Here is a 22,174-nt window from a genome sequence, read left to right on the forward strand (position 1 = left end):
AGTAAGGTTACTTTTTAAAATATAATTTAGAAAGGAATATATATAAAAATAAAAAGAGGAGGAAGTCGGCAGAAAGCATGGAAGTTTTCGTCCACGCGAAGGCATGGGAGCATGGAAGTTTTCGCTTGTTTATTCGACCCATACGATGGCAAAGGCTGCATCCATAGCAGTGCACTGCATGTGCTCGTGCCCGCGCCGCGACGTTCCATACTTCCATTGGCACTTTTGCCGATTTATACCCTTGATGACATCGCGCCTCCGTCTGCTCTCTCACTCTCGATGCCTTCGTGCTCAGCGTCGCGGCCGAACGGACGGCACATGGCAGAGGGAGAGGAGCAATGGCGCCGGCCTTGCACAAGCCAATGTGCCGGCGGCTCCGTAGCTTTCTTGGTGTCAGGCAGTAGCGAGGACATGGCGTCGAATCGAGCTCCATTGTCTGCCTGCTCGCCGCCGCAAGTGATCGCCAACAAAGCCGACAGTGTGCAGGCTGCAGCCCACTCCAGTGCTTTCACCGCTAGCCGTCTGGTAATCTCTGTTCCTACTCCCTTCAAAGTTCTGTTGGGGACTACTAGTAGTATTGGAGGGTGATGTCTTTATCTAAGAAAGTATTGGAGGGTGATGTGATTCATCGTCTGCTGACATGGCACACAGTGTATTGTGCAAATAAAAAATGCATCTAAACTGCATTGTTGTTCAATTTTTAGTTACAGAGGTGGTTTATTTTGGTTTAATGTAGATCAGCATACAAATGCTAACTTGACCTCTTCTTGTCATGGAATTCAGGAATATGAACCATATGTCTGCAATGGCTCTGTTGATATCAAAGGCAATCCGGCATCGAAAAAGCATACTGGAAAATGGAGAGCCTGTTACTCAATTCTTGGTAATCAGACACTGGCACCTATATTTTGCCTTCAATGTGCAATGCACATGCACCTCATCATGTATTCTTGTCTTGAAACTTTTGGCGACGCCCTTTCTTTCTTTGATTTTTTTTCTCTGTGAATCCATGTTCTTGGAAGGCGGTGAATTTTGTGGTTCTTTGGCGTACTATGGTGTTGGGACGAACCTGGTCAGTTACCTAACAAAGGTGCGGAAGCAGAGCAATGTCGCTGCGGCGAGCAATATAGCTTCATGGCAGGGAACCTGCTACCTCACTCCCCTTCTCGGAGCATTCTTGGCAGATTCATATTGGGGAAGACACCGGACAATCGTTATTTCCCTGACCATCTTTACCATTGTAACTCTCCATAGGCACTCCACTCTCTGCAGGCCTTTCTTTCTCAAATCTGCATCTGCAGTTTCATAAAAAAAAAAAAAAATCTGCATCTGCAGTTTCATAAAAAAAAATCTGCATCTGCATGTTCAGTTCAGATTTGTTCCACAAATGACATTCAGAAGTACTAGTGCTTATGCCTCAAGGTTTGTCTGCAGGGAATGGTTCTATTGACACTTGCAGCAGTAACTCCAGGAAGCATTCATACATTGGAGATCTCTCCTCAGGATGCCCTGCCTTCTCTTGGCCTATTCTTGACTGCCCTTGGCCTAGGTGGCATCTGGCCATGTGTCCCCACATTTGGGGCCGATCAATTCGATGACACTGATGGAACAGAGAAGATGCAGAAGGGGCTCTACTACAACTGGTACTACTTCGCTGTCAATGGCGGCGGCTTCTTTGCGAGCACACTCCTCGTGTATGTTCAGGACAACTGGGGATGGGGATGGGGATTCGGGATCCCTACACTGTTCTCAGTGATTGGAATAGCTGGATTTCTTGCCTGTATGAAACTTTACAGGTATCAGAAACCAGGAGGAAGCGCACTCACTAGGATTTGCCAGGTTGTGGTTGCAGCTGTCCGGAAGGTCCATGTGGATGTGCCAAATGACAGCTCTCTTCTTTATGAAATGCCAGGCAAGGAGGCAGCAATTGTAGGCAGCAGGAAGCTGATGTATACTGAAGGACTAAGGTATGGTGTTGAGAGCTTCTGACACCACCATTTTCACTAATAGGTTCGCACGTTCAACAAAATTTTCACTGTCTCTACTGAATAAAAAACTTCTGCATTTAGGTTCTTTGATCGAGCTGCCACCATTTCCTCCCATGACGAAACATCGTCTGCTGATGTGCCTAGTCCATGGAAGCTTTGTACAGTTACACAGGTGGAGGAGCTGAAGATCTTGGCAAGAATGTTGCCTGTCCTACTAGCTGGCATAATTTTCAACATGGCTGAAGCTTTCTTCCCGCTTTTCATTGAACAAGGACAAGTCATGAACAACTACATATACGGCTTTTCAATTCCTCCAGGGTCTTTGACGACCTTCAACTGCCTCTGTATCCTCATCCTGGCCCCTTGTTACAACAAGGTTATCATGCCAATGCTGAGCATGATCACTGGCATGAAGAGAGGCTTGTCTGAACTGCAACGCATCGGTGTCGGTCTGGTTTTCGCTGTGCTTTCTTTGGTTTCAGCTGCGCTGGTTGAGATGGCGCGCCTTAAAATCGTGGACGAAAGGGGCCTAGTGCACCGTAACACTGCAGCCCCAATGAATATCCTGTGGCAGGCACCACAGTACTTCTTCGTTGGTGTAGCAAAAGTGTTCACCGTTGTTGGTTTCATCGAGTTTGCGTATGAGCAGTCGCCTGATGCCATGAGAAGTTTGTGTCAGGCTTGCTCTCTCATCATGATCACCCTTGGAAGCTACCTTGTCTCCGTGATGTTAAAGTTCATGGATTCAGCAACAGTGGGATTGGGAAGAGGGCGACATGGCTGGATCCCTGATAATCTCAATGAAGGTCGTCTTGATCGTTTATTCTGGTTGATGGCAGGATTACAGCTTCTGAACCTTCTTACGTTTGCATATTGTGCCACGAGGTACAAGCGCAAACTAGCCACTACTTGAGTTTGTTCTCGTTCGTGCTAAGGAGTGCTTATCCATGTTCTGTAGAGCTACATTTATGTTACATACTAGAGAGAATTAACTGTGTGGCCTCCAAAAAACTATGTGTCCTCAAAATTTTTACATACATTGTAATTTTTGAAGGAGGTCCGGAAGGTTTTGGATACTAGTACTGGTTACTAGTACCACTTCAAAGATACAACAATCCAGTTATAGTGTATTTTTTAAGAAATGAAAAGAATCCGCTTCATCCCTTACAAAGCAAGGAAATCATAACAATTATTGCAAACTCTTAACTCCACACAAACAAATCCAACTAAAAACTCAATCCTAACATTATTTTGCCTTTCAAAGGAAGCAAAGAAATTTATAGCTTCTACTTCTAGCGCTAGATACACTTAGTTGATATGTTCCTTGTTGTCTTCACACCATTGCAAATGTGCCCAATGGTGTAACTAGTATGTTCCCCGAACAAGAACAGCAAAAAAAAAAAAACATATATGAAACAATACTTTCTTGATACCAGCACACATATATAGAGAGAGTTGTGAAATAATTGGAGAGCTACGGAAGCCAAGAAATGAGATTTGAGAGTTAGCCTTGAGTGCAACCGTTGAGTTAGCATGGGTTTCCTAAATTGAGGGCTTGAAGACTTGTTACTCAGGGCTTTTAAGGAAATGCTTATACATTTTGACATACCTTTATTGAAAACCATGCCTATTCAAGTTCCACAACATGCATGAGTATCTCAATATTCTTCTCAAAATTAAAATAAAACCCAAATAAGCATGTAAGTTTGTTACAAATAATCCGTATTAAAATTATAAATTTGCATCTGACCCTCAAATGAATGCTCTTACTCTAGCTTATCCTTTCTTAGTTCAAATTTGAGCGTACCAAAACCTTGAAAAAAAATATCCAAGTCTTTATATAGCCCATATAAAATTAGACCTTGGGCTAAATCTCAGTCTACCCAATCGAGCCTTTTCTTTCTCTCTATTTTGTCCTTTGTTTTTGTTTCACAAGCGCTAAAGTCCGCAGTCCGCACTGCCCTCTGCCTTCCCTTTATCTTCTCGGCCTCAGAAGTATAGGGCAAGGAGTTGGGCCAAACATAATTTCAGCCCATGCGAAGGAAAGGCTAAATGAAATGTTAAATCTCTCTCGTCCATAACATAATTTGCAATGAATCCTTCCCAAACCAAATTATTTTCCCCCACAAATCTTATTTCTAGCGGAAATGCCGGAACCCGGACGATTGGGTATTGATACGTCAGACGGTACCGTGGACTAGGTCGATTTGTTTTCTTGGCACGCGCCTACACTCTGCGCCCCCACCCATGCCTACTTTTCACGCACCCATCCGGGTGCCCGCGCCCGTGGGGACCGCTGGCGACTTGCGCCCGCCGCTCCTCACGTCCGGATGGACGACCGCGCAGCCAGCCCCCGTCCGCCTTGCCCCTGCCTCGCACGTGCACCCTACCCCCATCGCTGTGCCCCGCTCCTTCCCTCGGACCCATCCTCTCTCTCTCTACGTGGGCAGGACTCGGGAGCTAGCCCCTAGCTCGTTGCGCCTCCGTCCGCCGATCCCCAGCTTTATCGCGCCCCATACCCCGGCGCCTAGGCCGTGCGCCCATCACTGACCATGCCCCGTGAAACACTTGCAACATCAAACACTTGGATGCAACATACGTCGGACACAGATGAAATATTTGAAACATACTGTTGCAACATATGTGTGAAACATATGCAACATCGAGATAAAACACTTGCAACATGCGTGTGAAACATATGCAACATGCAGATAAAACACTTGCAACATGTGTGTGAAAAATATGCAACATCTAGATAAACACTTGTTGCAACATACGTCTGAGAACATTTTTTCAAAACGCTTGCAACATAACACTGAATACAGTTGCAAAAATATCCAACATCTCGATCTACTTTTACAATATCTATATGTAACAATTGCAACTTACCTCTAAAACACCTAAAAAACTTGAAACATACATTTGCAATATAGGGGAGGGAAGGCTAGGGCTGGTCGATTCCAGTCATTAGGGTAGGTTCCGGGGGCGAGCGACGACGCGCAAGCACCACCAACACTTGCACCAGCGGCGGCGCACGAGCACAACCCCACCACCCAGCACTAGTAGCACCGGTCTTGGCTTAGCTTGGCAGGCGGTGCGTGCTACGAGAGGGAGCGGGTGACGTGGCGCACAGACGAAGCGAGGACCGAAGTGCGGGTGGGCGCAAGTAGAGGTAACTATCGTTATGGCGGAGAATGACACCGATCTAGCTTCAGATTGAAAGATTGAACCCTACAATCTTAGCACCACAACTCCTCTGGTTATCAACCGAGATACGGATCTGGTTGACCTCGCCAAGAAGGCTAACCCCTGCCTGCGCAACGAAGAACACAAGCAAGAACAAGAAAGAAAACAACCAAATTATAGATGGATGATTAATCCCACGATGTTAGGGTCTCACAAACCGATGAACGGTGAAACTGTTCTTGATAGATTAATCTAAGCAAAACCCAAACCCTAATGGAGGGGTGGTGGCTTTTTATGAAGACTCTAGGGTCATGCAAAGACCCCTAGACGCGCCCCCTAATGGGCTCACAGATGATACACGGTCCAACAGACCAAAAGACGGTGTCGCAGCACCCTGGTAGATTCTGGACACTGACTTGTTTTGATGATTCCTGTTGATTCCGAAGGGATTTTGATGTGAGAGCACTTGCATTGTCTTCCTTATCTAATTAGCTTTCCATCCATATGTGGACCATCGAAAATGGAGCCCGGACGCGCCCGTGTGACCAGTTTTATGACAGACTGGTCCTAGAACCCGAGATGGGCTCCAACTTCAGTTGGACTGGGCCTCCAGCTTGTGTTGGTGAAAGGTCCTAATGGCTAGAGGGGGGTGAATAGCCTATTAAAAATTTCTACAACAACACTTAACAAAACGGTTAGACAATTATGAGGCGAAGCAAGTGTTGCGCTAGCCTACTCAAAAGGCAAGCCACCTATCACAATTCTAGTTTAGATAGTGTCTATTCACACAATAGCTATGACACTACTCTATGTTAGTGTGCTCTCAAAGGCTAACTAAAGAGCCACACCAACCAAGCATGCAAGCTCTCACAACTAGCTACACTAAAGAGCTTGACAACTAGTTTACGGTAATGTAAAGAGAGTGATCAAGAAGATTATACCGCCACGTAGATGAAGGAACCAATCAATCACAAGGATGAATAACAATGAAGACCAATCACCTTGGAATCAATGATGAACACAATGATTTTTATCGAGGTTCACTTGCTTGCCGACAAGCTAGTCCTCGTTGTGGCGATTCACTCACTTGGAGGTTCACGTGCTAATTGGCTTCACACGCCAAACCCTCAATAGGGTGCCGCACAACCAACACAAGATGAGGATCACACAATCCATGAGCAATCCACTAGAGTACCTTTGGCTCTTCGCCGAGGAAAGGTCAAGAACCCCTCACAATCATCACGATCGGAGCCAGAGACAATCACCACCCTCCGCTCAATGATCCTCGCTGCTCCAAGCCATCTAGGTGGTGGCAACCACCAAGAGTAACAAGCGAAACCCATAGTGAAACACGAACAACAAGTGCCTCTAGATGCAAACACTCAAGCAATGCACTTGGATTCTCTCCCAATCTCACAAAGATGATGAATTAATGATGGAGATGAGTGGGAGGGCTTTGGCTAAGCTCACAAGGTTGCTATGTCAATGAAAATGGCCAAAGGGTATGAGCTTCAACCAACCATGGGGCTTAAATAGAAGCCTGCACGAAATAGAGCCGTTGTACCCTTTCACTGGGCACAACGCGGGGTGACCGAACGCTCTGGTCCAATCGACTGGACGCTGGCCCTCAGCGTCCGGTCACGTGATTCACGCCACGTGTCCCCTGCTTCAAATACTGTTCGTCAGATTTCAACAGTCATCAGTTGATCGGACGCGTCAGTTAGAAAGTGACCGGACGCTGGACCTCAGCGTTCGGTCGTTTCCAGTAAGGTTCCAAACACGAATTTTCACGACAGGACGCGTCCGGTCATGCCCGATCGGACTTACCCAGCTTCTAGTCATTTAACGTCTCCTCTGTGCACCTCACGTCAGCGTACGTCAGCACTGACCAGACACACCCTGCCAGCGTCCGATCGCAGAGCGACCCAAAGTTCGGTCGTTTGACCGACGCCAGCGTCTTCGCTGATACATCTGACCGGACGTGCCGGTCCAACCGTGGCCAGCGTCCGGTCACTCCTAGTGACCTCCATCTTTTCTATCTAGGGCGCCGGTGGAGTTTATTACCCTTGCTCCCAAACTTCACCACCCTTGATCAAATATGCCAACCACCAAGTGTATCATCTTGTGCACATGTGTTAGCATATTTTCACAAACATTTTCAAGGGTGTTAGCACTCCACTAGATCCTAAATGCATATGCAATGAGTTAGAGCATCTAGTGGCACTTTGATAACCACATTCTGATACGAGTTTCACCCCTCTTAATAGTATGGCTATCAATCCTAAATGTGATCACACTCTCTAAGTGTCTTGATCACCAAAACAAAATAGCTCCTATGGTTTATACCTTTGCCTTGAGCTTTTTGTTTTTCTCTTTCTTCTTTCCAAGTCCAAGCACTTGATCATCATCATGGCATCATCATCATGTTATGATCTTCATTTGATTCACCACTTAGAGTGTGCTACCTATCTCATGATCACTTGATAAACTAGGTTAGCACTTAGGGTTTCATCAATTCACCAAAACCAAACTAGAGCTTTCAGTTGGTCGTCCTTGCTGGTCTTCTCCACCTCTATACCTTTGTCCAACTTCCTCATGACCCTCTCCTATGTTCCTAAGCAAGATAACATCATTAGGTAGTAGTCTATTCTCCAAAGTATGAAAATGATCACTTAAGAACGAGCTCACCTCTTAAATTGAGTTGACACATTCGAGCTCGGGTCATTGGACCTTGCATAACGGTTGGAGGATCAGCGGATACATCCGAAGGAGTGATGTCCTCATCATCCTCCCCCTCTTGAAACTGAGTCGTCCTCAACTCAAGCTTATCTTTTTCTCCCAAATAAGGTTTCAAATCTGCAATGTTAAAGGTGGGACTAACCCCGAACTCAGGTGGCAACTCAAGTTTATAGGCATTATCATTTATTTTCTCAATTATCTTATAAGGACTAGCTGCTCTTGGCATTAATTTAGACCTACGTAGCTCAGGAAATCTATCTTTTCTCAAATGTAACCAAACCAAATCACCCGGTTCAAGTTTAATTTCTTGTCTACCTTTACTACCAACAATTCTATACTTTTCATTCATTCTTTCAATATTTGCTTTAGTTGTTTCGTGCAACTTACGAATGACATCAGCACGCTCTCTAGCATCACTATGTGTTCTCTCAGTGGTAGGTAAAGGCAAAAAATCAATAGGAGCGCAGGGGTTAAAACCATACACTACCTGAAAAGGACTTACCTTGGTGGTGGAATATTCTGCCCTGTTATATGCAAACTCCACATGCGACAAACACTCCTCCCACATCTTCAAATTGTGCTTCAAAATTGCTCTTAACAAGGTGGACAATGTTCAATTCACAACCTCAGTTTGCCCATCAGTTTGGGGATGACATGTTGTAGAAAACAGTAGCTTGGTCCCCAATTTATTCCACAAAGTGCGCCAAAAATGACTCAAGAATTTTGCATCGCAATCTGAAACAATAGTAGAAGGCATACCATGCAAGCGAATGATTTCTTGAAACAAAAGGTCAGCAATATGAACAACATCGTCGCTCTTATGACAAGGAATAAAATGTGCCATCTTAGAAAAATGATCAACCACCACAAAAATACTATCCCTCCCCCTCTTTGTCCTTGGCAAACCCAACACAAAATCCATAGATATATCAGCCCAAGGAGTAGAAGGAACAGGAAGAGGCATATACAAACCATGTGGGTTCAACCGCGACTTAGCTTTTTGACATGTGGCGCACCGAGCCATGTACCGTTCTACATCTTGCATCATCCTTGGACAAAAGAAATGTGTGGACAGCACCTCCTATGTCTTCTTGGCACCAAAATGTCCCATCAATCCACCTCCATGTGCCTCCTGCAACAACAAAAGACAAACGGAGCCAACTAGAATGCATAGGCGATTAGCTCTAAACAAAAGCCCATCATTGATCATAAACTTATTCCATGTACGTCCCTCTTGATAATTCAGCAACACTTCCTTAATATCAGGATCAAGCGCATAATGTTTTTTTGTTGATTCAAGCCCAAAAATCCGACAATCAAGTTGGGACAGCAAGGTATATCGTCTAAACAAAGCAACAACAATCACATTATCCTTTCCTTTTTTGTGTTTGATAACATAAGGAAAAGATTCAATAAATTCAACCCATTTAGCATGCCTACGATTTAGATTATGTTGAGAACGAAGATACTTAAGCGATTCATGATCAGAATGAATAACAAATTCTTTAGGCCACAAATAATGATGCCACGTCTCTAAAGAATGGACAAGTGCATACAATTCCTTATCATATGTGGAATAATTCAGAACAGGGCCATGCAATTTTTCACTAAAGTAAGCAATGGGTTTACCATCTTGTATCAAAACACCCCCAATGCTAACTCCACTAGCATCACATTCTAGCTCAAAAGTCTTACCAAAGTTTGGAAGTTGCAGCAATGGTGCGTGTGTGAGCTTGTCCTTCAAAGTGTCAAAGGACTCCTCATGTGCCTTTCCCCAATGAAACACCACCCCTATCTTCGTCAACTCATGCAATGGGGTAGAAATGGTGCTGAAATCTTTAACGAAGTGGCGGTAGAATCCTGCAAGACCAAGAAAACTCCTCACCTATGTGATGGTTTGGGGAACCGGCCAGCTCTTTATGGATTCAATTTTCATCTCATCTACCTCAATTCCCTGTGAAGTTACAACATAGCCAAGAAAAGAAACTCGATCCGTGCAAAAGATGCACTTCTTAAGGTTACCAAATAATCGTGCATCACGTAAAGCATTAAAAACAACACGTAAGTGATTCATATGTTCAACAAAAGACTTATTGTAAATCAATATATCATCAAAGTAGACTACCACAAAACGACCAATAAAAGCTCTTAAAATCTTATTCATTAAGCGTATGAAAGTGCTAGGTGCATTTGTCAAACCAAAAGGCATTACTAACCACTTATACAACCCGAATTTGGTTTTAAATGCGGTTTCATTCTAATTTGGTGGTAGCCACTTCGCAAGTCAATCTTGGTAAAAATTATAGAGCCACACAACTCATCAAGCATGTCGTCTAGCCTAGGAATATGATGACGATACTGAATGGTAATATTATTGATGGCTCTACAATCAACACACATACGCCAAGTTCCATCTTTCTTAAGAACCAAAAGTATAGGAACGACACAAGGACTAAGGCTTTCACGTACATACCCACGGTCCAAAAGGTCTTGGACTTGCCGATGAATTTCCTTAGTCTCCTCGGGATTGGTTCGATAGGCAGCACGGTTGGGCAAGGTTGCTCCTAGAATCAAATCGATTCGATGCTCTATCCCTCTCATAGGTGGCAGCCCCGGGGGTATCTCAGCTGAAATTTTTTTCTCATACTCCTGCAAAAGGTTAGTGACAGCAGGAGGCACCGAACCAACAATATCATCAAGTAAAAACATAGCTCGTTTGCATACCAAAGCATAGCAAATATCATCATTAGAAATTTTAGCAAAGTCACATTTTGTTGCAAGCAAAACACCACCCTTCAATTTAATCCCCTCGGCCTTAGAAATAGATGTAGACTTATCCTTTTTAGGTGGGAGAATAGAATTAGCAACTTGCTGATTTTCAGATTGAACACCATTCAAACTAGCAGCACGTTCTCTATCAGCTTGTACAATTTGAGCAGGAGTCAAAGGTATCAAAGTATTTTTCTTTCCTTTATGCACAAAAGTGTATTTATTACTTCTACCATGGTGTGTAGCATCATTGTCATGTTCCCAAGGATGACCTAATAAGAGTGAACAGGCTTGCATAGGTACCACATCACAATCAACAGAATCAGTATAAGAACCAATAGAAAATAAAACTCTACAAGTTTGTGTTACCTTTGCGTTTCTAGAATCATTTAGCCACTGAATATGGTATGGACGTGGATGTGGGCGTGTGGTCAAGCCAAGCTTCTTGACCAAATCAAAACTCACCAAATTATTGCAGCTACCTCCATCAATAATGACACGTGCTCGATGGTTGCTGATGATGAAGAAAATCTAGAACAAGTTATGGCGTTGTACCTTCTTAGGTTGTTGTACTTGTGAGCTGAGAAGCCGCTATACAATGATGCTCCTATAGGCCACCGTGGCCTCGTCACCAAGGACTTCGCCTCCCTCCTCATCTGTATCTTCGTCTTCGTCATCTTCAATGGTAGAGGTACTGATGTAACCATCTTCTGTAGCAATGTATGCCCACTGACTTGGGCAGTCCTTCTACACATGGCCAATTCCATGGCAGCAATGGCACTGAATGCCCGAAGTGTGTCCCGTCGATGCAACGGATGAAGCACTCTTGGTAGGCACCTGCAAAGAATTTTTACCTAAATCTGAAGGTCGTGTGGGAGGTGCCTTAGGTGCTGTGGTAACTCCAGAGGTTGCTGGTTGCTTGCTCGCTAGTGGAGGTGCCTGAAAAGTGGTTGGCTTGGTCATCCCCAAAGATGGTGCCGAGCATGGCGTGCATGTGGTGCTGACCTTGCTCTTGCTCTGCTGTTCACGCCCCTACAATTCCTTTTCTACAAGCATAGTGAACTGAAACAACTGGTGGACAGTGTGAAATTCTTTACAATCAACAATATCCTGAATATCGCGCCTCAAACCCGAATAAAAATGACAAATGGAATCTTCGTTCCACTCCACAACACTACAATGCATCGATCCCTTTTGGAGCTCACCATAGTAATCCTGTATAGATTTCTCTCCTTGTTCTAAACGCATCAATTTCTTATGCAAGTCTCTATGATAAGGAGGAACAAAACGATCACGCATAGCTATCTTAAGTTCTTCCCACGTACCAGGTAAAGCATCCTATGTAGCTAGCCCATTCCACCAAATAATGGCAAAGTCCTTAAACTCACTAGTAGCTTGTCGAACTCTATGTTGCTCAGGCACAAGGTGGGCACTAAACTTTTGTTCTACCATCATCTCCCAATCAAGATATCCCTCAACATCATAATGACCCGGAAAAGATGGTATTGTGAACTTAATCTTAGCATAAGGATCATTGGGCACACGATGATTATTACCTTGATGGTGGTGGACACCACCCATACCTGTCGTGTTGCAGCGAAGACATCGTCGTAATCTTGCTTGTCGGAAGGCTGCTCGATCTATGTTCCCATTGGCATCATGCACTGTGTCTTCTGGTAAGAGACCATCGGTGTTGCTGCCGGAGACGTCGTTGTTGACCGCCACAAAGGTTTCCAACTCAGTAACCTTGTCAGTTAGTGTGGAAATTCATTTGTCCAATCTCTCCATGCTGTTGCCAATGTTGAGTTCAATGAGTGTGTTAGTGATGGCCTTCCTGATGGCCTCATTCATCCTTTTTTGGGCATTCTCTACAGTAGCTTGTAGTTGCTCTTAGCTGACACACTTGTTGAAATCCTTGGGACTGTTATCTCCAATCTGATCACCTCCTACCATTGTAAACACAAAAATAGGAACAAACAGTGAAAGTTATCCCTACCAAATGACTATGTGGTTGCAGTGGTGTCACTTTTCACAGCAAGTGGAAGTGTCTTACCAAGCTCTTACAAAGTTCTTACCAACGCAAGCAGTGGGTGGTACAACCGACGGCTGGTTCATGATACCTATGAGGCAGTGGTACCGAGATTGCAAGGCTCTTTTTTCTGTACTAATCTTAAGAGTTTGTGGAGCTTGGAAGGCACATAAAGAATAATATGTATATTTGGCACACAAGTTAGTAACAGAAAGTAATATTGAATTATATTCCAAAGTACTTGTTCTCGTTGCTGGTCTAAAATGTTCCAAGTGCCAGGTGTGTGACAAACAAGGTATGGTGGATAGCAAGGTGCTAGGTGTGTGACAAACAAGTATAGTGGATAGCAAGAGTAACATGAACAAGGAACCAGACAGCACACGCTAACACACGTCACTTTGGCCTTCTCTATGTGCTCCTCTAGATATTGTTCCACTTTTGCCCCTCTTTTTTCTCTATTTTTGGGCTGTCGTTGTTTTTTGGGGATTCTTTGACTTTTTCTTTTTATTTTTTTTGATATTTTTTCTTCACTTAGGAGCACAAAAGAAGTAACCACAGAAAATATGAGCTTAAACAAGTGAAAGGCGTGGCCTGTGGAAAATTCAGAAGAATGTGCTCAAAATTGATAAAAAACTTGTGACCACGAAAAAAAGGATCTTGTGACCAGTTATTTGCCAAAATAAAATTTTCTAAACCTAGCAAAGCCATTGATGAGCGGATCCAAAAAAAAATTTTGATCGATTTTGATATATGGAATGTCGAAATACGAGTTCGTATGCGAAAACTAGACCAGTTTTGAGAACTAACTCCGAATTAGAGGACAAAACAGGAACAATGCGTGCAAAATTGGTCACGACAGCAAGGATTTGATGGAAACGATGGAGGAAAACACACGAACTAGACTCTAACATGACCTAACCAGCAACAAGACCTCGACCAGGACACAAACTCAATACGACAGACTCTGAAACTGAAATATGTAAAGGCTATGGCGCGAAAGGTTCTAGGACCGAAAAAAATGAATATGACACTAGACTATGGGACAAATGCGAAACACTCAAAACTAGGGGATAAATATGAACCTGATGGTATACCTTAGCTCTGAATACCACATAATGGGGATGGGGATCCCGATCTTCCGTCAGTTAGAGGTAACTATCGTTGTGGCGGAGAATGACACATCGATCCAGCTTCAAATCGAAAGATCGAACCCTGCAATCTTAGCACCACAACTCCTCTGGTTATCAACCGAGACACAGATCTGGTTGAACTCACCAAGAAGGCTAACCCCTACCTGTGCAATGAAGAACACAATTAAGAACAAGAAAGAAAACAACCAAATTACAGATGAATGATTAATCTCACGATGTTAGGGTCTCACAAACCGATGAATGGTGAAACTGTTCTTAATAGATTAATCTAAGCAAAATCAAAACCCTAATGGAGAGGTGGCGGCTGTTTATGAAGACACTAGGGTTGTGCAAAGACCCCTGGACACACCCCTAATGGGCTCACAGACGATACACGGTCCAACAGACCAAAAGATGGTGTCGCAGCACCCTGGTAGATTCTGGATGCTAACTTGTTTCAACGATTCCCATTGATTCCAAAGGGATTTTGACATGAGACCACTTGCATTGGCTTCCTTATCTAATTGTCTTTCCATCCATATGTGGATCATCAAAAATAGAGCCCGGACGCGCCCGTGTGACTAGTTTTATGACAGATTGGTCCTGGAACCCGAGATGGGCACCAACTTTAGTTGGACTGGGCCTCCAGCTTGTGTTGGTCATCCTTGCTGGTCTTCTCCACCTCTATACCTTTCTCCAAGTTCCTCATGACCCTCCCCTATGTTCCTAAGCAAGATAACATCATTAGGTAGTAGTCTATTCTCAAAAGTATGAAAAGGATCACTTAAGAACGAGCTCACCTCTAAATTGAGTTGATGCATTCGAGCTCGGGTCATTGGACCTTGCATAATGGTCGGAGGATCAGTAGATACATCCGAAGGAGTGATGTCCTCATCAGGTATAGGGTTGTTTATATAGGCCGGAGCATCTATCGTGAGCCCTTGGATCAAACCGACTTAAAGAACGGTGTAGATGCAACCTAGGAGGCAGTGGAGAACCGACATAACGAAGCAGAGACTGATGGGTGGCCCTAGGGGCCAGGCGGCCAACAGGTGGGGCTGGCTGGCCCCACTTGGTAGCCCCTCGGCTCCCACTTCGGTGTGGTGTCCTCTAGAGTCCTATGGAACCTTTTGGTGCCCGTTTTGCGGTGGATAAGCACGATTAATTCTGACATGTAGGGCCGTCTTAACGGTTTTCTGGATAAACCCTGCAGAAAATACAGATTCACCAAAACTCATGGAATTTATTAGTTTAAACCCCTAGACCTTTGTTGGTGATCACAATTGTGCCCTTATACATGTTTTATTGATGGTTCATAATGGTTGTTAACTACCATCAACAAGCTCCCCCAAGCTTAACCTTTGCTAGTCCCTTAGCAAAGCTAAACTCAGCAAAAATGGATCAGGAGTTGCTACGATGCTTTCACTCAAAAGTACACATGCGTTCAAATAAGAATTCTCCTCCGAATTAGAATAAACTGATCTGACTTCAAACTTACCCATATTACCTTCAACCATGGGGCTTCTTAGCCTTCACTTCGGTCTCGAGCAATTGAAAGACCGAATGATTAAGTCAAGCACTATGTCTCAATTTCTTTGCTCAACTATTATTTCAGAGTTTTTATAAGTTTTCAAAATAAAACTCAGAGCTTCCATTGTATGACACTCTAAAATCTCTCAATATATGTGGTATTTATGGATCCTCACCAAGGCAATGAAGATGTTATGCCTTTTTCTCTTTCTACCACTAAGGTTTATGTGGAGTTCATAGGTAGGGAGAAAGCTAGAGCATACTTTCAATGCATATATTGTAAAGTCAAACCTCAGATCCAAAGAGAGTTGAGTCATACAATCGAATCAAGATGTGCATGTGTGTGGAATATATGGTGGCTAATTATAATTCTACTTTGCTCCTTGAAAACTTATCTCTCTTTTGAAACTTAGAAACACTTGCTAGAGAGCAGGGGCTATCTTATTCATCTCTTTTTTTTCAGGCGAGCATCTAAGTACCCACTATTTTAGATATCTCGGACACTTGTTGATTTTTTTTTCAACTCTTTTTCTTTTCTTCTTTTTTATGAGTAACTTTTGCATAGCTCCATGTCTCTTTTCTGCAACAAAACTTTTGAGAGATGGCAACAAGAATTTGGAGCATTTATTTGGTGGATGCAAAACCTAATAAACATGTTTTTGTGTTCACCCTCAGTGTAGGAATAGAACATTTTTGGGTGGATCTAGATGGAAGGCATATTTTTGCGCCTACCCCAAGTGTAGGAGTAGTGCATATGTGGGTGGTGTGTACGTGATCTTGATTTTAAGAGCATGACAAACCTCTCATAAGGGTCTACAAAGCTTGACAAAACTTAATGCAAAAGCAAGCAACATATATGTGGAAGTTTTCCTAGCCAAAATAACATGTATGGCTCTGGTGTGAATTCAAGCTTTGTCATACAGGAACTCATCATGTAGCATTTTTGTGTTTTTCAAAAGATAAATCTCTAGAACTTTAGTGTCACTTAGAACAAGATATACAACAGCTCAGACATTCTCATATCATATCCATCAATTACCTAGACTTAGATCAAGCGTATGCTACCCACGAGTTTTAAGTTCAGAGCAAATCCTTATATCAAAACAATCTTATCCAAAACTTGGAAGAATTCAAGGCTGAAGACCAGGTACCTGAAAGGAATTACAACATAGCAACTATTCATCATTTCTATTTAAGAGATTATTCTGAGTCCTCTTTATTCTATTCAGCTCTTAAAAACAAATTAAAGGAAACTAGACAACCTTTTATTTTGTTTTCAATTTCACTAGATCACACATTATTACTATAGCTATATATATTTATTATAAAGATAACTTTTTATTTTGTTTCATTCATCATTTTTAACTATTTAAAAAGAAACTAAAACTAAAAAGGGAAAGAATACTTACCTGGATACATGGGAGTGCTTCTCCCCTAAGCTAGCTCTTTCGGTGAGGGTTCGGTATAGTAAGTCCTTCGATCCAGACTTCTTCTTGTGAAGTTCATTGATCAAGTACCTCGGTTCGCTCTGAAGATGAGGATTCTTGTGACGACGCCTCTAATGGTGATGTTACCTTCTTCCGCTTAACCCGCCTTGGTTTTGAGTTTTGATTTTGGTTTGACAGGTTCAGGACCTTCACTTATAGAAATTGGGGAATCGATTTCCCCACACTTTGCTTGAAGTGTGTCTTGCTATAAAACAAGGTAGAGATCAAGTGCATGCACTCTATTGGTGGGAAAACACCAATAGAACCAAAACTTTACTTATTCTTCTCTAACCTTAGGCATATTGAACAAGATGAAGTTGATGTTATGTTCTTTGTTCAATTATAACATAGGTGGTAAGATTAGAAGGTTGAGCATGAATGTAGCATTTAAGTTCATTTGGTAGAAAAGATTGAGCTGCTAAACCCATGGAAGGATTGTCTATCTGTGCATAATGTATCAATCTTTACATGATTATGACTATCAGCTTCTAGAGATAGGATGTGCATTTTTTAGTTTATTTGGTTAAGACTATGGTCACAAGAGAGTGGTGCTAGGAATAAGCTTGAAGAACTAAACATGTTGAGTTAATCAGGTTGGATCAAGTAAATTGTAACTCAAATATATTTTGTTTCTTATTTATGTGCCTACCAGAATCAAGGAAAAACTTTTTAAATAATGACCATTTACCTTTGGATGTTACCTTTGTCATTAGAGCATAATGCCACCATATGATGAAGGGTAGATGACTTGTGATGGTCCTTCCCATTTTGCTTGATGTTTTCCATTTTTTTAGCTAGCCTTGCCTCTTGAGCTGATCATGAGCTTCTTGTCTCCTAGATTGCACCCTTTCTTTCTCATCCTTTTGTCATGCTATCTTTCTGCTCTTCAATTTTTAACACCTTGTTAGACCTTTTTCCTCACTCATTGTTTTATGCCTGCAAAGGATTAGTGGACAACACATACCCAAAGGAATATGCAATTTTGAAACAGGATTTTGTAATTTCTCTCTATGCTAATGAAAAGATGGTGTTAGAATTATTTTAGCATAGTTTTTGTTTATCATGTTCTGTACAGGCATGGCTCAAGTCAAAGGTAACTTGCAGCTAAAGACAAAGCGAATGACCATGAATGAGTTGTGTCTTCTTTGCGCAACGTTATCGGAGTTCATCATGTGCCTTGCTTCATTTCCGATTTAAATTCATCTCGTGACTTACCCAAATTGATTTGAGAGTTTTTATAGGGGTTAGTCCAACAAAATCACCAGTATCTACTAAAGTATACTTTCAGCTCAAAAATCAACCTAGACACCACGTCTAATTTGATTTAGGAAGGCATTTTAATCTAAGCACCTCGCTTAATTCAAAAGCCTTTGAAAGTAAAATCAGCACACCTTTTGGTTTAAACTGAGCACCATGCCTAATTTAAAAGGTATATGAAAATACTCCAAACCTTAAGTATACTATGACAAACAAAGGTAGCATGAAAGCATTATAGAGATTTATTCAATTGGAGATGAAAAAGCATGATTGTTATTGAGCATGATTTAAAGGTAGAGACAACTAAGATAAATTAGCAACATGGCATAAGATTTTTTAGCGAAGCTCATTCCCCACACTTGAATTTTGTAAAGCAGAATTATGTTTGGATGATAGAACTCTCATGTGTGAATGTAATTCAATGTTGCATGATAACTGGTTGGGCATACCTTGCGTCGTCATCCTTCATTCTTTTTGTTTCAAACCTAGAATGGTTAGTGACAAAAATACCCAAAGAAATATGTTTAGAATTATATTTCTATGCTCAATTCACAAGGGCATTACCGAAAAAAGTAAAAGGTCATGTTATCTCCCAAAAGTGCTTATTTTAGGATAGAAGCTCGTCCTTGGGAAACCTTCAAATTATGTTTCTAAATGGTGAAGTGGTTTCCCCTCCAACACCAATCTTAGGTTGCCTATCTCAAGATTCATGCCGACGATATTTGTAATATTTATGATAAACATATGCATCTACAACCACCCTTTGAACAATTTTATGAACCAGGAGTATGAGGGGGTTGAAGATCTCATGTGTGGCGATGTTGGAGAGACCAATTGATTCAGGAGATTTCTCATGTGAGCTTGGATTTGATGAGGTGTTCATGAAATAACTCCCATGCTCATCGATGTCATCTTCATTTTTAAGCTCCAAGGATGTTTCTTTATGAATGTGCAATGTTTTCCTTGGATTGGAGACTCTCGAAGTGATCTTCTCTAAGGCTCCTCCAAACTTAGATGAGTCATGTTTATTAAAGAGGTTGATTCAAGCTCACTATTTGAATCTAGGCAAAGTTTGGACTCTACCCATGGGGCTTCATCCTTGTCCATCCATTCTTTAGCAATGGCATATGAATTCTTAATACATTCAAGCCAATTATTAATACATTCTAGCCATTGTCGTTACTCTTCTTGGTCATCCTTGCGGTCGTCATGATTCCTATACTTTGGTTGTCTTAATGGATTTCTAGGGTCATCATGAGACTTAGGAGAAAGAGCATAAGAGGGATCATCGGGGTCAAGGATGGATTGAGAGATGGGTTCATATAAGACATCTAATGTGGGCATAGAATGGGAGTGGATAGGAGTGGCTTCTAAATGGCTAGGTTCTCCTTCTATGGCATCACTAGACATGCCATCCTTGAATTCTTCCCAATGTCCCACATGGGAATAAGGATGCTTTCTAAGAGATCCCTTCTTGAGAGGATTTGAATTATATTCGCTTGAAGGTCTCTTATGAGAATTTAATGCTCTCCCAAAATCAGCACCAAAGAGGTCATTCTTAATCTCAACAGGGATTTTCGAAGGTAGAATTCCTTCTTCTTTTGGGGGATTTTGGGGTATTGTTGGTTCAGGATTGATAGCTAAATCTTGGGATTGAAGTGATTGTGCTTTGGCTATCAGAACTTGCTGTTCTTGATTGGGAGATGATTTCTTCTCTTTCTCGAGGAATTCATTATGAATGCTAGTGCAGGGAGTCTTTCCACTAATTCTATCAAGCATAGCCCTTGCTTCACTAGCAGGCAAATGAAGGAAAGCTCCTCTAGAGGCTACATCAATGGATTCCCTAGAATCCTTGCTAAGACCCATGTTAAAATGTTAAAGAAGTACAGGGTCTTGAATGGTAAGGTCCAGGCCAATGATGATGGGGTCATGAAAATGATCCCACGATGTGCCAAGAGATTCTTCTTCTAGTTGTCTAAAACTTAGAACCTCTTTCCGAAGGGTAACTACTTTAGAGATGGAAAAGAAATGTAAATAAAATTTAGAGCATAACATTTCCCAATCTCCTTGGATACTTCCTATAGTTAGACTATACCATTATTTAGCTCTTCCCATCAAAGAGAACAGGAATAACTTCCATCTTAAGGTTTTGTCAGACATGCCAGCGATACACAAGCATGCATAGGTCTGTTCAAACACCCATAGGTGAGAGTATGGGTTTTCATCGCCTTCTCCTAAGAATGATTTATCCCAAATCAGTTTTATTAAATACAGGCATAACTCATAACCAGGTGTAATGATAGGCTCTGAAGATTCTGGTGGCTTTAGGCTTGCGCTTGTGGGTTTAGCATATTGATAGATAGGAGTGGAATCCATGCTAAAAGAAAAAGTAAAACAAAAGAAAGAATAAAAGATAAAAGGTTAAGCTAGGCTTGTAATTAATTCAACAACCATTTCACCGGCAACGGCGCCGGAAAGCTTGTTGGTATATTTTAACGCACACAAAAAAAACCACAAGCGCACGGATACCGCTGTACCTTTCACCTAGAGGTATTCCAAGTATCATATCCATAGAGAAACATGTGAGACTAACTATGGTCTAACTTAACTAGGGGTAGCAACAAGGTTAGGATAAATAGGAGCATAGAGAGGATAACTGAGGTTCTCTACTTCTAACTTGGGTAAGCTATGCCTTCTACTATTCAACTAGGGACATTACTAGGGAAAGACACCAGCAGAGGATGCTTTCCTTCGCAGCCGCATCCTACGTGCGCCTACAGACGGGAGGAGGACTACAAAGGATCAATGAAGCTATATAGTACAAGCTATATAGAACTTATGTCACACACGCGATCTACCAACTTCTGAAATGCAGGGGCCTCCATGATTAACCCAAGTCTAAGCACCACGCTTACACTTATGATTAATACTTTAACCTAGAGCATCTATAGATTAAAGAACTCAAAAGAGAGTCATGATACTGATGAACAATATAAATAATTACTTACTTGAATCAAAAGTTGATTACCAGAGAGATCTCGAAGGCAAGCTCAGATAGAACTGAGATCCACCAAGGTACAAGACGTAGAGAGAGCACCAACAAGCCGGCACCTCCTCCAAACTCTTCCCTCACTCTCTATCTCACTATTCTATTTATAAGACTAGATCCTATAGAGCACTAATCTTCTCTTGATTGTTGGCTTTGATCCTAAAGATATGAATTAGGGTTTTAGGGATTTGCTGAGGGAGGGGGTACAGGGCTGTTTATACAGGCCAAAGCATCCATCATGAGCCTTTGGATCAAAACCACTTTAAGAACAGCGTAGATGTAACCTAGGAGGCGGTGGAGAACTGACATAATGAAGCGGAGACTTATGGGTGGCCCTAGGGACCGGACAACCTACAGCTTGTAGGTGGTGCCGGGCGGCCCACCTGGCAGCCCCTCGGCTCCTGCTTCGGTGTGGTGTCCTCTGGAGTACTCTAGAACCTTCTAGTGCCTGTTTCACGGTGGATAAGCATGATTAATTCTAACATGTAGGTCCGCCTTAACCATTTTCTAGATAAACCTTGTAGAAAATACAGATTCACCAAAACTTTTGGAATTTGTTAGTTTAAACCCCTAGACCTTTTCTGGTGATCACAATTATGCCCATATACATGTTTTATTGATGGTTTATAATGGTTGTTAACTACCGTCAATAGACATTGTGGGAGAACGCCGTAGTAGTGAGCAGAGTGAGGTGCAGCTGTTGGGAAATTGGTTCCTAGTAGGGTGTGATGACGGGGATATTCGCCTGGGCAGAGGCTCCAGATGAAGGTTAGAGAAAAAGTGGGTCCAGTCACAAATAGAGTTTCATAAATGAATTCACCAACCTCCTCTTACACAGGGGTTACCCCCTCCTTTTATAGGTTACCCTTTGCTACCAGTCTCATTTACATTTTTGTCCTACGGTAGCTAATGTACATTCCTAGAATATTCCTGCATTGATACGAGTTGCAAGGGTTAATTTAGGCCTTCTCTTTTGGCACCACCTCTGCTTCTTGGGCCTTAGTCGTAGG

The 22,174-nt window shown here is 42.3% G+C and overlaps 1 protein-coding gene across 1 annotated transcript; it reads left to right on the forward strand.

Annotated features, from left to right (window-relative positions):
• The first annotated feature begins 279 nt into the window (after positions 1 to 279).
• LOC136491260 (protein NRT1/ PTR FAMILY 8.3-like) lies at positions 280 to 2,921 on the forward strand. The gene is made up of 5 exons (XM_066487521.1): positions 280 to 525; positions 784 to 883; positions 1,023 to 1,240; positions 1,435 to 1,967; positions 2,070 to 2,921. Exons 1-5 carry the CDS (start codon positions 280 to 282, stop codon positions 2,899 to 2,901), a joined length of 1,929 nt encoding a protein of 642 aa, XP_066343618.1. The 3' UTR covers positions 2,902 to 2,921.
• Positions 2,922 to 22,174: the final 19,253 nt, after the last annotated feature.

This window comes from Miscanthus floridulus, chromosome 1 (assembly GCF_019320115.1).
Source record: "Miscanthus floridulus cultivar M001 chromosome 1, ASM1932011v1, whole genome shotgun sequence".
Lineage (NCBI taxonomy): Eukaryota > Viridiplantae > Streptophyta > Magnoliopsida > Poales > Poaceae > Miscanthus > Miscanthus floridulus.

Coding starts and splice junctions, on each gene's coding strand:
- LOC136491260 (XM_066487521.1), top strand. CDS start 280: ATGCCTTCGTGCTCAGCGTCGCGGCCGAACGGACGGCACATGGCAGAG. Junction 884..1,022: donor AGCCTGTTACTCAATTCTTG/GTAATCAGACAC, acceptor TGTTCTTGGAAG/GCGGTGAATTTTGTGGTTCT. Junction 1,241..1,434: donor CCCTGACCATCTTTACCATT/GTAACTCTCCAT, acceptor GTTTGTCTGCAG/GGAATGGTTCTATTGACACT.